At 36.2% G+C, this 15701-nt stretch overlaps 1 protein-coding gene across 3 annotated transcripts in view; it reads right to left on the bottom strand.

Annotated features, from left to right (window-relative positions):
- The window catches only part of USPL1 (ubiquitin specific peptidase like 1), a 32688-nt gene extending 19360 nt beyond the window's left edge, over positions 1-13328 (bottom strand). Inside the window, exons 1-4 of one of the 3 annotated variants that reach the window (XM_029210212.1) lie at positions 12203-13328; positions 11558-11686; positions 5692-6337; positions 1930-2043 (exon numbers count right to left, since the gene is read on the bottom strand). In XM_029210212.1, coding sequence (XP_029066045.1) covers positions 1930-2043; positions 5692-6337; positions 11558-11686; positions 12203-12301 — 988 coding nt within the window. In that variant the 5' untranslated portion in view covers positions 12302-13328. Of the gene's footprint in view, positions 1-1929; positions 2044-2758; positions 2829-5691; positions 6338-11557; positions 11687-12202 lie in introns of those variants that run through there. The other 2 variants (XM_029210214.1, XM_029210215.1) reach the window with 2 other exon arrangements.
- Positions 13329-15701: the final 2373 nt, after the last annotated feature.

Below are 15701 nucleotides of genomic sequence, written 5' to 3' on the forward strand. Positions count from 1 at the left end.
GCTCCTTTGAAATGAGTATCCACCCAACAGATCAGTGATTGGGGGTAAGGAAAGGGGCTGACCATAAAGGAGCCAGGGGAACATTTTCATGGTGATAGAACTGTTCTATATTTTGATTGTGGAAATGGTAACACAACTGTATACATTTGAAAAGGATTTTACTATATGTAAATCATACTTTGATAAAAAGAATATTCGTCCCATCTGAGATCCCACCTGATGATGAATTAGAATAGCCCTTTAGTCCTAGAGGAGGCAATGCCAAAGATCTGGCATATGGAAAATCAGTTTACAAGAACAGAGTAAACTTAAATATGTAGGAGTTCATGAAAAACAAAATAGTAAAACTAGGGGACAGAACTGTGGGACAAAGAAATAAGGGGATACAACCATGCAAAAAAGACACTGCTTCCAGATACACTATCTGGGTCTGATGAAAAAAATGCTACTTGTTGAGAGAAAAACTTGAAGGCATTGATATTGTACATGATTTAACAGGAGTATTATACTAATAGGAGTATCATATATTCAGCTACTACAACACAATATTAATTGAAGAGTTAATACAAGGATAAAGAGAGGGACTTCCCTGGTGGCGCACTGGTTGGGAATACGCCTACCAATGCAGGGTTCGAGACCTGGTCCGGGAAGATCCCACATGCCGCGGAGCAACTAAGCCCGTGCGCCACAACTACTGAGCTCACGAGCCACAACTACTGAAGCTCGTGCGCCTAGAGCCCGTGCTCTGCAACAAGAGAAGCCACTGCAATGAGAAGCCCATGCACCACAACTACTGAGCCCACGTGCCACAACTACTGAAGCCCGCGCACCTAGAGCCCATGCTCCGCAGCAAGTGAAGCCACACAATGAGAAGCCCGCGCAAGGCAATGAAGAGTAGCCCCCGCTCGCTGCAACTAGAGAAAGCCCACATGCAGCAACAAAGACCCAACACAGTCAAAAATAAAATAAATAAAATTTTTTAAAAATAGACTTAAAAAAAAAAAGGATAAAGAGAAATATGGTAATTCCCTGGCAGTCCAGCAGTTAGGACTCAGCTCTTTCATTGCTGGGGCCCTGGGTTCTATCCCTGGTCAGGGAACTAAGATCCCACGAGCCGTGTGGCAGGAAAAAAAAAAAAAAAAAGATAAAGAGAAATAAAACATAAAGAGAAATAAAACAAAAGGCACCCCCTCAAAAAAAAAAAAATCACTACCAGCTCCTTTTTGCAATACAAAAAAAATTTATAAAGACCTGGAGACTCTAGCGCCCCTGTTCCACTCTGCTCCCAGAGGCCAAAAGACAATTCACAGAGGACAAAGCAGGTCTCATTCTTATGCCCTTTTTAAAAGTAAGAAAACTTTCCCAAAAGGTCATCAGTATATATCTCCTCATATTCCATTGGCTAAAACTGTACCATATGTCCATTCCTAAACCAATCACTAGCAGGGGAAATAGAATTATTATGGTTGGTGTAGACCAGAGATTCTCAACCCCATCCGTCCATAAGAATCACATGGAGGCTTCTAAAAATTACTGATACTTGAACTCCATCCTGAGATTCTTATATAATGGGCTCCCAGCACTAGTTATTTACTTATAAATTTCCTAGGTGCTTTTTTAATACACAGTCAGTCAAGGCTGAAAACGCTGGAGTAGTCTACTGGGGGACAGTACTGGGAAAGCAACTGATGGTGTATCCCGTGAGTATTCAGCTGGTTCTGAGAACTGCATCCACGCTGAAGGGGTGGAACACATGCCTGCATATTTATATAGAACACCTCCATCCACGAATGATTTAACCAGTGATTAAATGATCAGATTCCAAGAATCTGATCATCCCAAGTAATAAAACAGTATTATATTTCCTTTTGATGTAAGTATGTCTTTATGGTAGATGAGTAATACAATTCAATTCCATAAATTACTTACCTAATGTGCACCTAAGCTGAGGCTGAAGCCTAATAAAAATATCATCTCTGACTTCATTCAGACAGGTCTCTATCTTTGCAAATATTTCAGAAGGAAGTTTTTTACAATCTCCATCTGATAATAAAATACAGAACATTATCAATTTCTCATCAACCTATTTCTTTCTACAGACAATTAAGACATTACCAAAATGAAAGTTTACCAGAGTCAACAAATTTTGCAGAGACAAAAATGGAAAATACAAAATTCCTTAATTCTTCTTCCTCTCTCTGTGGTATACCATATATTCCCTCAGTATGTGTTAACAGCACAATATCATTAGTACTGACTGCCTGGCTCAACATCATTCTGCCTGAGTAAACTCTCAGTGCAAGTCTTTCAGGCCTAGCTAAAGAGCCACATTTCAGATATTCTGTCCATCTCTGAAACAGCTGAAGCTCTCTTTTCATGAAATTATTACTTATGCTAGAGACAAAATCTAACCATTTAATCCTCTCTGTTTAACTTTTACTGAACTTAACTAGATCACAGGAGCAGACAAATTTATATGGAGTCTTAATACAGTCATGATTATTTCCCAAACTAACATTTGGTATGTTTTCCTCCTCCTATGTCTTTTGAAGGGCCTTCAATGACATCATCACATTTCATACAATTCTACATTGTTTTCTTTTTTACACAAATCTGCTTCATTAAAAAATGTGCAGGCTAGTAATTATACTCTGACTGAACCATAGTTTTATTAGCCATTCCCTATTGCTGGACATTTAAGTTGTTTCTTTTTTTACTATTATAAATACTATCATGTTAAACATCTTTGGGCACACACCTGTCCATGTTTTTCATCATTTCTTTAGGGTAAAAGTCCTCAAGATGCAATTACTCTGGCAGAAAACTACCTAAGATTAATAAGAAAATTATTTTGAATAAAAACCGCCATATGCATCTGACTCTAGTTACTTTTAAGCTACAAATAGATCTTTTCACTCAAATCTCTTACGAATAAATAATTCATACAGCCTGATCACACTCTGCTTATATGTTTCACTATGAAAACATCCGGAGTCTTCTGTAATATGAAGTAAGCATTAACCAGAATTTTTATTTGACCACACTGAAGAAAAGAGAAAACTTACCCAAAGTAATGTAGCTTGAACAAACGTTAATTACAACTATATTGTAAAAACTACAATTATCTTGTAAAAAATTAATATAATATTAAAATTAAAAGTTAATATTAATTTAATATTCAAGTCAAAATTTGAATGAGGTATGTTCTTTTACAACAAACAACTGTCACCAACTTAGTACTGGGGTTTCTATAATTATACAAAACAGGAATAAAGAGAAAAGGCAGAAGCAAATATGCTTGTGAGAAACTGAATTTTAAAAATTGCAAAAAACTTCAATCTCAAAGAAACTCAAATTGAAACAAAATATTTTTTATCTAAAAAAATTACAACTTTTTAAACATTTCTACGCAAAGGTGATTACAGTGTTCTGGGATGTTTATTTCTACATATGAAAATGGAATTATTATCTTGGTATAACCCTTCGGAAAGCCATTTAGAAAGACTCTTTTTTTTTTTTAAAGGATCCCCAAGGGGATCCCCTTCTTTCTTTTAATATAAATTTATTTATTTTATTTATTTACTTTTGGCTGTGTTGGGTCTTTGTTGCTGCCCGTGGGCTTTCTCTAGTTGCAGCGAGTGGGGGCTACCCTTTATATAAATATTTTAACATCCCTTCTAGGGTATAATCAGCAATGGATTCAAAGGATACAGGGATATCTGCCACAGTATTTACACATAATAGCAAAAAAAAATGATAAGTAGCCTGAATGGTTAACAATGGGGAAACAATGTATAAGAGTATACTAATAAAGTAAAATGTTGCACAACCGAAGTCAAACTGCATAAAGGTTAGGATTCTCCACCTACCAGATACCAAAACCCCAAAAGCCATAATAATTAAAGAGTATGGCATTGGTACAGAGACAGAAAAATAGTCAACAATGGGGAAACAATGTATAAGATCTGTATAAAAGATTGCATGATCAAAGTCAAGTTGAATAAAGATGAGGATAGCAAGACCTAAAATGCCCTAATAATTAGAAGTGTGGTATTGGTGCAGGGACAGATAAAGTGACCAAGAAAACAAAGCAGAGTTAAGGAACAGCTGCACACATACATAGAATGTTATATGACAAAGGGGGCATGGCAGATCAATTGAGGAAAAAGGTGGAGCTAGAAAAACTGGCTATGCAATGGAAAAAAATGAAACGTTACCACATACCAGACACAATTACCTCCAGTTGAACTAAGAATTTCAATGTAAAAAGCAAAGCTCTGTGACTTCTCAGTGAAAACAGAGGTAAATGACTTTCTGATCTTGGAGAAAGGAAACATTTCTTTTTAAAACCACAGATATTACTAGCTATAAAAGGAAAGATTAACAATTTCTGTCATCAAAAGATATCTTTAAAAAAGTAGAAACATGAGATACAAAGTGGGAGATTCAGTAACCTGTCTGAATAAATATAGCAACAAGGACATATAAAAACTCACACAAATCAATAAGAACATGACAATACAACAAACAGGGATAAGACACAAACAGGCTTCACACAGGGAACAGAGGGTCAATCTACATACAAAGAGCTGTTCAACCTCTTTAAAATCTGGGAAAAGCAAATCAAGACCACAAACCATTTTATATATCATTCAAATTGCAAAAATCACCATGTGTGAAAAAAACCAAGGGAGGAAATATGGATTAGGAAAATTTCTTCTACATTGCTAATGGGAGTAGACTGGTACAACCACTTTGGAAAACCATTAGCCATTATCTAGTAAATCTGAACTCAGAGTCTATCCTATGGTATATCCAAGAAAAACTCTTGTGCCCCAGGAGACTTGCCTAAGAATAGTCACAGCAGCAGTGTTTACAATTGCAAAAAACAACCGAATGACAGATGAATAAATACACATATGTACTTACAGACTGATATACTTACGAACTGGAAATATCATATAGCAACAAAAATCAATGAAACACAAATACAAGCAGTACAACCAGCATAGATAAATCTTTATAAAAAAAAAAAGTCCCAGAAGAAATACTGTACAGTATGTCTTTTTTTATAAAGTTCAAAACATTAAATTAGGCAATATATTGCTTAGCCATATATATGTAGGAAAAGCTATTAAAAAACAAGAAATGATATAACATATTGATATAACACATGTCAGGATAATGATTAACTTTGGGGGAGGTAGATGATGGGATGTGGAGGAACACATAGGTAGATGCAAGTCACTGGAAATATTTTAATTTATCTTGGGTTCATGGGTATCCTATTTTATAGAAAATAAAAATATAGCCCTCACTGTGAAAAGAGATTTTGGGGGAGTTGTGGGATTATGGATGGTTTGTATTTACTTCTTTATTCTGCCTTACGGCAACTCAAAAACTTAAAGTTGTACTTTGATGTACTCTATGTTGACCACCATTACCCTGACAGCTAAGATACAGCCATAGCCTCTTTATTCTTTACTCTTAGTTTTCGAAAAAGACTGCCTTTTGGGCAGTCATGATAACACAACTGGTGTTCACTCAAGCTTCATGACAGACTCGGTCCCTATGCTCCTTGCTCCGAGGTTCTACGTAAAACAAAAGCTACTGATGGCATCTTTTCACGTGCTACAACGTTCAACATTAACCTCTTTAAAAATTAAAGAGAAATAAAATGTTATTACTAACCTTTAACTCCATCCAACTGACTGGTGTGCAGAAACTCATTGGCTTGATTATACCTGGTAAACAACTGACCGAACACAGACTCCTCTTTAGAGCATAGGTCAGTCACAGTGTTTTTCAGCCCTTCCAAGTGCACCAATGCTGACAGGATACAGTCTAACCAACAGAGAGCATATGCGTTTTTCCACTGGACACATGAAGTCTGGCAAAATGAGGTATGCTTGCTCTCCAACGGCATTTCCAGTTCAGATGTGCATCCTTCATTTTGAGGGGCAGTCCCTCCAGTTCCAGAAACATCAACCACAGTAGAATCTTCTTCAGCAGCCATGTCAACAATATCAGCTTCCAAAATCTCATTCTGCTCCAAGGAATCAGTTGTCCTAACTGGATTCTGTTGACCACCGTGTAGTAAACCAAGCAAGTCTGATGAGGTTTCATCATACTCTTCTTCATTATGTTTACTGTTCAAAACTTGTTCACCATCAATACCATTATGATTTTTAGTCTTTTTGGAATTTGCTAAAAGAGGTGACTCTTTATAGTTGGTTTCCACGATCTTTCTTTTTTGAGGCTTATTTGGAGTGTGACAATCTTCCAAATCAGGAGTAATTAAGTTATTAAGTGATTTAGAGCCCAAGGGATAGATGCACTAGAAAGAAAAAAATAACAAAAACTAAAAATTCAAATAAGCTCAAGCTTTAACTTCACAGATTCTACATCATGAAAAATATGTATAAAATTTTAGCATTACTTTGACCTGAGAGGGTATACAATATTATCAATCTAAATTTGAAGGAACCAGGGATAAACAGCTATTTAATCAAAAATTTCATCCCCAAAGAGTAATTTTTCCTAGTTAATCTGAACAATCAAGGGTTTAATCTGAGTTACTCTAGAGTAAGCTAGCAAGGAAAACGTACATAATTTTGCTTTAATAAAGAATCTAATGTTGAGTGAATTAAAAATTCCAACATTTTATGAGTGTATTATTCTTTTTAAGATAGGTACACTGCATAGCATTAAAAACTAGAAAAGTATTTTCAAACCAAAAAAGTTGCACAGAGTAATCTGTATTGTTTCTCAGTTTTGAAACTGAGTATTAATCTGAGAGCACATCAGCATATCAATTTTACACCCATATTGGGTCTAAGAATCAAACTGGCTGAATTTTAATAACTTCACCATGCATGAACACAATTTCAGGCAAATATCAAGAGTAAACAAATCACTAAAATAATCAATGAATTTTCCCTAAGTGTGAAAACTAGTAAAATATTTTATAAGACGAATGCAAGAAATCTACATACCGTGTGCCCTCATTTAAAATATGCTTTCTTCTACACAAGTATGGTAGATTGCTCCCTTGGTGGCCTCTAGTGAACTAAAGAACTATACCTCCAGATACTCATGCCCTTGTACCGTCAGCCCCCTGCCACACAGCCTCAGGCTTGGCCACGTGACTAGCTTTAATGGGACATTAGCAACCAGGATGCCCATGCTTCAATAAGCACTGGCTTATTGGGCTTGCCCTCTTGGAGCCCTCTTTCTGCACAACCTTTCTTAGTCCCAGCCATCACACTGTAAGGGTCCCAATTAACCTCACCGAGAGACCCTCATGGAAAAGAAGTGAGATCCTGGCTGACTACCTGAGTTGAGCTCCCAGCTGGCAGCTAGCATCCACAGCCTGCCATGTGTACATTTTAGTTGTCCCAGCCAACAGTATGTGAAGTGTAAGAACTGCCTTGTCAACCCACAGAATCATAAGTGAAGCCATTAAGTTACTTTAGTGACTAAGTTTTGAGATGGTTCACTTCACAGCAACAACTAACTGAAATGCTCTCATTTAAAGTACAGCATTTTCTATACAAGCGAACACTATATGCATAATACTGTACTTACTTCGAAATTCTTTAGTTTAATAGGACAAGTTCTTGATTTTTCTGTTACCAACTAGCTGTGCGATCACCATCAGTTAACAACTTGACCCTCAACTTTATACCCTGAGATTATTTCCTTAGTCCTACCACATGTCAGAAGACAGAGAACACTTTAAAAATCAATAGCAGTAATTTTGTATTCAGAGTCATCCAAAAAAATTGAAAACAAAACCTCAAAGAGATATTTGCACACCCATATTCACTGCAGCGTTATTCACAATAGCCAAGAGGTAGAAGCAAACCAAATGTCCATGGACAAACAAATGGATAAAGAAAACGTGGTATATACATACAATAGAATATTATTCAGCCTTAAAAAGGGAAATCCTGTCATATGCGACAATATGGATAAACCTTGAGGACATTATGCTAAGTAAAATCACAAAAGACAAAAACTGTATGATTCCACTTATATGAGGTACCTAGAGTAGTCAAATTCATAGAGACAAAGTAGAATGGTAGTTGCCTGGGCTACAAAGAGAAGTTGTTATTCAACGGGTACAGAATTTCAGTTTCGCAAGATGAAAAGGTTCTAGAGATATGTTGTATAACAATGTGAATATAGCAAACACTCCTGAACTGTACACTTAAAAATGGTTAAGATGGCTTCCCTGGTGGCGCAGTGGTTGAGAGTCCGCCTGCCGATGCAGGGGACACGGGTTCGTGCCCCGGTCTGGGAAGATCCCACATGCCGTGGAGCGGCTGGGCCCATGAGCCATGGCCGCTGAGTCTGCGCATCCGGAGCCTGTGCTCCACAACAGGAGAGGCCACAACAGTGAGAGGCCCGCGTACCGCAAAAAAAAAAAAAAAAAGGTTAAGGTGGTAAATTTTATGTTTTTTTAACAATTAAAAAAATTTTTACTTTTTTTTTTTAAAGGCAAAAAATTAAAAAAAAACCTTTACCATCCTCAAGCAGAGTCAAAATCATGGTGTGCACATCCCACCAGCACCCCTACTTAATTAAAAACAACAACAACAAAAATCACTCTTAGCCAGTGGGTAATATACAAAGAGTTTGCTGACTCCTGGTGTAAACCAATGTACTTCATAAAATACACTGGGCTCTTACTGACGATGAAAACATTTTCTAAAAACTAGATCAATAATTACTCTAAAGTTCTTTTTTTACATTTGAAAGTATATACTTAAAGTCTTGGTTATTTTTTTTTCCTCATTGCTTAAAAAATAATGCTTCAAAAACTAAAAATGCAAAAAACACATCTAACCATAATAGTTAAAACCACTGTTCTGAGAACAGAGACTTCTCTATTCTGGTAGTCCTTGGTTAAAGAACTCTACTGAAATATCACGTATTGTTCAGAAGAGGGAAAAAAGTAATTTTCTTCTAGAATCAGTAAGTTTTATTTTTCTCTCTTTCCAGTGCTCACAATTCTACAACTTTATTCTGAGCTAGTTAATTAGTAAACTCTGTAGAGTCTGGTGTTACAGATGAGCTGAGCTGTCAAGTCTCCTCAAGTCAAGCCCTCCCCTTGTGCAATAGAGCCCGTCATTTGCTCCAGGGATATCCCTCCAGCAATTCTGTGACACTTTCTCCTATTTTTCCCTCTCTACTGGATATAACCAGTGTACAAACATGCTGCTATTTTTCCCAACTTAAAAACAAACAGAAGTAAAACTTTTCCCTCCAGGTACTACCTGACGTCTATATTTCTCAATTCTTCCTCTCCCATTTTCCATCACTCACTCCAATCAGGCTTTTACCACTACTACTTTACCAAAACCACTCTAATCAAGGCCTGCAAGGACCCCCATGACACTCCAGTCAATGGTGAGTTGAGTCCTCAGCCACCTTGAGTTCTCACTGGAATTGACAGTAAATCATTCCTTCCTTCATTAAATATTTTTCACTTGACATCCAGGACAATATACTTTCCTTCCTGAGATTACGCCTACCTCACTCTCCATGTCTCTCACTTCTTTGCTGGTTCCACTTCACCTCCCAAACTTTTTAATGCTGGAGTGTTCCAGGGCTCAGTTTTGCAACTCTTTATCCACACTCTTGGTAAACTCACCCAGCCTCATGGTTCAATTACTTACTGAACCATGTAAGTTCATGTAAGTTTGCTGATGACTCCCAAATGTATATATCCAATCTTAGACTCTCCACCTAACACCAGACACATAGATCCAACTGTTTACTCCATATACCCAGTTATTAGATAGATGCCTCAAGCTTGATTGCTCCTGATTTCATCTTTCCCCCAGATCTTCCTCTTCCCAAAGTCCTTCTCAGTTCAGCAACCGGCAGCTCCATTCTTCCAATTATTCAAGCCAAGTATCTGGGGATCATCCTCGATTCCTCCCTTTCCTACCATGTACCCCACTCTTTCAGCATATCCTTTTAACTATCAAAATACATATAGAATCCAACCATGCCTCATCAACCTGGCCACTACTTGTTCTCCCTGGAATACTACAACTGCCTTCCAACCATTTCCCTGCTTCAGATCTTGCCCATCACATTTTTTTCAACATGAAAACCAGATCATGTCACTCCTCTGTCAAAATCCCTACCATGGTTCTTTATTTCATAGTAAAAGCCAGCAAACGGCCTACAAGGCTTTACTGGATCCATTCTATCTTCCCTTATTCTGCTTCACTCACTCCGATCCAGCTCTGCTGGTTTCCCTGCAGTAGCACAAACATGGACAGGCAGCCTCCACTCTCTCAGGACCTTGTATCTGCTACTCTCCCCACCTGGAAGGCTCACTCCTCAGGTATCCACAGGACTTGTTCCTTTTCATCTCTTTCAGATCTTTGCTCAAATGTCACTTCCTCAATTAAGTTTCCTCCTATACTTTATTTAAAATTGCAAATTACCCACTCTCTGATACTCCAGTCCCTGTGGCTTTATTTTTCTCTACAGCACTTTTCATTACCTCACACAAAAAAGTATGCTTTCCTTTTTTATTTTCTTTCCCAATCTAGAATATAGCCTTGTTGAGAGCAAGAAATTTTTGTTTTATTCACTGTATCCTAGCATCTGGAACAGTGCCAACATGGTGACACACAAATAAATATTTATTGCATAAATGCAAAAAAATAATTTATTTCTATTTGTAAGAATACCTGAAATTTTCTTTAAGTGTTACCCAACAAAAGTATCTACCACCAACAGTATAATATAGTCTAGTATTTTCCAAAACTGGCTGATCATCAGACAGTTTATAAAAGTTATAAAACTACAGAATTCTGGACCAACTCTATTGAATAAGCATCTAGGTGAGACCCAGAAATTTTTTAAAAGCTTTCCAAGTGATTCTGATGAACTGCTAGTTTACCTGGAATAATACATATCTGACATTAGAAGACTGTATTCCAATCACTGCTCTGCTGCTTTATGAAGATGTTGTGTTCCTAAACCCTCTGCATCTGTTTTCTTATTCATAACATGGGAATACCTACCTTGCAAAGTTTTGAGAATTAAGTATGTATATGACAGTTTCATAAGTTGTCAAGTACAGTAAAATATAGAGTATTATGGAATTTAACGAGCTCCTGTGTAAAAAGTTGTGCCAGTGGGTACAAATTACTATAATTCTAAGATATTTAGAGCCTTAAGTACATAATATTTAGAGACTAATAACCTTTTCAATAAGTCCCAAAGTTAATAAACAACACATGAGAATAACAACAGCTAAAAGGAGCTCCACAAGGTTTAAAAAAAAAATCTTGAAATATACTCTCTCTTCTCACAAGTCTAATGACAATAAAAACAAACATCTTCATGTAATAACTCAGGAAATCAAGTGGCAAAATAAAATATTTAAAATTATATACCAGACAGATCTAGAGACTAACTACATATTAAAAACATACAATCTAAAAACTACAAAATGAGTACAAATTTAAACACTGAAGAGAAAAGCAAAAGGCGAAAACTTCAATACCATCTAAGATTAATACTTTACCTGCAGATCCTCACACAAAAAGACAGATTCTTGAAAACTAATTCGGTAAGTCTTTAAGGCTTTTAACTTTCCCTTCGTCCTACAAGCAGGGCAATACCCATCTGACGGTACTTTAGATGAATCATAATTCTAAAGGAGAAAAAAAGTAAATTAAAATATAGACATTCCTACATTGTATAAAATTACAAAAAGTTAAATGGAAAAGTAACCAGAAAAAAAATGTACACTTTTTACCTAGAAGTGTCCTGGCAAGATATCTTAAAGACAGCAAATAAAATAAATGCATATAGGCTTTAATACAGCTATTGTTCCAAAAAGAATATACTTTAGTTTTAAATATTAAATTAAGTGTTAAAAATAGCATCAGTTTTATCTGCAAGAAAAAAAGTAATGTCAACTGTCACTGAAAATACGTTCAACATTTTCAAATAGTAAACTATACGGTCTATGTTTTATTTCTACTTTTACATATCAATAAAACAGAGAGAGGTAAACAGAGAACAATCTTTCGCCATTACTGTAAGATTTCCGTGGAAGATACAATTTTTTTCAAATTAACTGGTAAAATTAAAACCAAATTTAAGTCTTAAAAATAGGAGAGAAAAAAACCAACTTTGCACTGAGGCAAAAAATAAGTTCACTAACTTTTCCCAAATACCCCACCATATGGAGTGAAGATATCCCTATATCAGTCCCTGGTCCAATCACTGGCAAACCATTTCCAATCTTCGGGGAATCCATCATTCCGAGTCATTGGCTAATTTATGTCACTTGAAACATGTCAATATCACTAAGGATTTTTCAATGAACCCTGGAAAAAAAAAAGTTAATAGACAATTTTTATAAGATGTATGCATATTAAGTATATTTTGAGAACTATATACCTTATGTTAAACATATTCTGAAATTGTAATCTTGAAGTGAAAACAAAATACCTAAATTTATTTAAAGATCTAGCAAATTTGTGGAGAGAGGGCAAAAACTGGCAATAGGACCAGTCTTCACAGTAGACTCATTTGTAAACAAATTTATCAAAACTTGTAATAGAGATAGCTATTACTTAAATATATTGACAAGAGCTTGAAAACCTAAGTTTTTAGTCTACGCACAACTTGAAACAAATATGTAAGCATTATACCAAGAAAACATTTAAATAAAACACAGATCCATTGTGCCATTACTTAACAAGGACAAAAGAACCCCATACATTCCTATTGCTTTCAACTGCCAAGAATACATCACCAACTGAGAACAGTGCCACTTTTTAAATAAAAGCTGCGAACAAAATACTATTTTACATTAAAGTAAATAATCTGTAACGGAACAAAAATATAAACACTGTCAATTGTACAATGTTTTGAGTGTAGGCCCATGGAGTAGAATCACATTTAGTAAAGTTGAAATTATGAAACTGGAGCTCAGTGTAAGGCAAAAGTAATTGTTAACAGTGGTTCAGATATGGATTTAAAATACAAGGAAAACAAGATAAAGGAGAAATTTAAGCAGAGTGAATCACCACTTCACAGGGATGTTGTAAAACACTTTCAAGCAAAAGTCTTTCCCAAATCTAAGAATCCATGATTCTATGACAACCACTTTCTAGGAAACTGGGGCTCACAGATTCACTTTAAAAACTAGTTATGCTATTGTTTCCCGCTGTATAAACTTTACACACCTTTCAAGCCAAGGAATAATTTCAAAAATAAAAATGCTTTTTAGAAAAGTATCAGTGGAGGATAGCCTCATCCACCAGAGGGCAGACAGCAGAAGCAAGAACTACAATTCTGCAGACTGTGAAAGGAAAGCCACAGAAAGACAGACAAAACGAAAAGGGAGAGGACTTTGTACCAGATGATGGAACAAGACAAAACCCCAGAAAAACTAAATGAAGTGCAGAGAGGCAAACTTCCAGAAAAAGAATTCGAATAATGATAGCGAAGATGATCCAGGACCTTGGAAAAAGAATGGAGGCAAAGATTGAGAAGGTGCAAGAAATGTTTAGCAAAGACCTAGAAGAATTAAAGAACAAACACCTAGAAGAAAAAAGAACCAACAAACAGAGATGAACAATACAATAACTGAAATGAAAAATACACTAGGAAGGAATCAATAACAGAATAACTGAGGCAGAAGAATGCATAAGTGACCTGGGAGGCAGAATGGTGAAATTCACTGCTGCGGAACAGAATAAAGAAAAAAGAATGAAAAGAAATGAAGACAGCCTAAGAGACCTCTGGGACAACATTAAACACAACAACATTTGCATTATAAGGGTCCCAGAAGGAGATGAGAGAGAGAGAAAAAGGACCCAAGAAGAGATTATACTCAAAAACTTCCCTAACATGGTAAAGGAAATAGCCACCCAAGTCCAGGAAGCGCAGAGAGTCCCAGGCAGGTTAAACCCAAGGAGAAACACGCCGAGACACATTGTAATCAAATTCGCAAAAATTAAAGACACAAAAAAATTATCGAAACCAACAAGGGAAAAAACGACAAATAACATACAAGGGAACTCCCATAAGGTTAACAGCTGATTTCTCAGCAGAAATTCTACAAGCCAGAAGGAAGTGGCACGATATATTTAAAGTGAAGAAAGGGAAGAAACTACAACCAAGATTACTCTACCCAGCAAGGATCTCATTCAGATTCGACAGAGAAATCAAAAGCTTTACAGACAAGCAAAAGCTAAAAGAATTCAGCACCACCAAACCAACTCTACAACAAATGCTAAAGGAACTTCTCTAAGTAGGAAAGGCAAGAGAAGAAAAGGACCTACAAAAACAAACCCATAAAAATTAAGAAAATGGTAATAGGAACATACATATTGATAATTACCTTAAACGTGAATGGATTAAATGCTCCAACCAAATGACACAGGCTTGCTGAATGGATACAAAAACAAGACCCATATATATGCTGTCTACAAGAGACCCACTTCAGACCGAGGGACACATATAGACTGAATGTGAGGGGATGGAAAAAGCTATTCCATGCAAATGGAAATCGAAAGAAAGCTGGAGTAGCAATACTCGTATCAGATAAAATAGACTTTGAAATAAAGAATGTTACAAGAGACAAGGAAGGACACTACATAATGATCAAGGGATCAATCCAGAAAGAAGATATAACAATTACAAATGTTTATGCACCCAACATAGGAGCACCTCAACACATAAGGCAACTGCTAACAGCTATAAAAGAGGAAATCGACAGTAACACAATAATAGTGGGGGCCTTTAACACCTCACACTAATGGACAGATCATCCAGACAGAAAATTAATAAGAAAACACAAGCTTTAAATGACACAGTAGACCAGATAGATTTAATTGATATTCATAGGACATTCCATCCAAAAGCAGCAGATTACACTTTCTTCTCAAGTGCACACGGAACATTCTCCAGGACAGATCACATCTTGGGTCACAAATCAAGCCTCAGTAAATTTAACAGAACTGAAATCGTATCAAGCATCTTTTCCGACCACAACGCTATGAGATTAGAAATCAATTACAGGGAAAAAATCGTAAAAAACACAAACACATAGAGGCTAAACAATACATTACTAAATAACCAAGGGATCACTGAAGAAATCAAAGAGGAAATCAAAAAATACCTAGAGACAAATTACAATGAAACACTATGATCCAAAACCTATGGGATGCAGCAAAAGCAGTTCTAAGAGGGAAGTTTATAGCAATACAAGCCTAACTCAAGAAACAGAAAAATCTCCAATAAACAATCTAACCTTACACTTAAAGGAACTAGAGAAAGAAGAACAAACAAAACCCAAAGTTAGTAGAAGGAAAGAAATCATAAAGATCAGAGCAGAAATAAACGAAATAGAAACAAAGAAAAGAACAGGTAAGATCAATAAAACTAAAAGCTGGTTCTTTGAGAGGATAAACAGAATTGATAAACATTTAGCCAGACTCATCAAGAAAAAGAGGGAAAGGACTCAAATCAATAAAATCAGAAATGAAAAAGGAGAAGTTACAACAGACACCCCAGAAATACAAAGCATCATAAGAGACTACTACAAGCAACTCTATGCCAATAAAATGGACAACCTGGAAGAAATGTACGATATCTTAGAAAGGTATAACCTTCCAAGACTGAACCAGGAAGAAACAGAAAATATGAAC

This window comes from Monodon monoceros, unplaced genomic scaffold (genome assembly GCF_005190385.1).
Source record: "Monodon monoceros isolate NGI ecotype Baffin Bay Population unplaced genomic scaffold, NGI_Narwhal_1 Super_Scaffold_8, whole genome shotgun sequence".
Taxonomy (NCBI): domain Eukaryota; kingdom Metazoa; phylum Chordata; class Mammalia; order Artiodactyla; family Monodontidae; genus Monodon; species Monodon monoceros.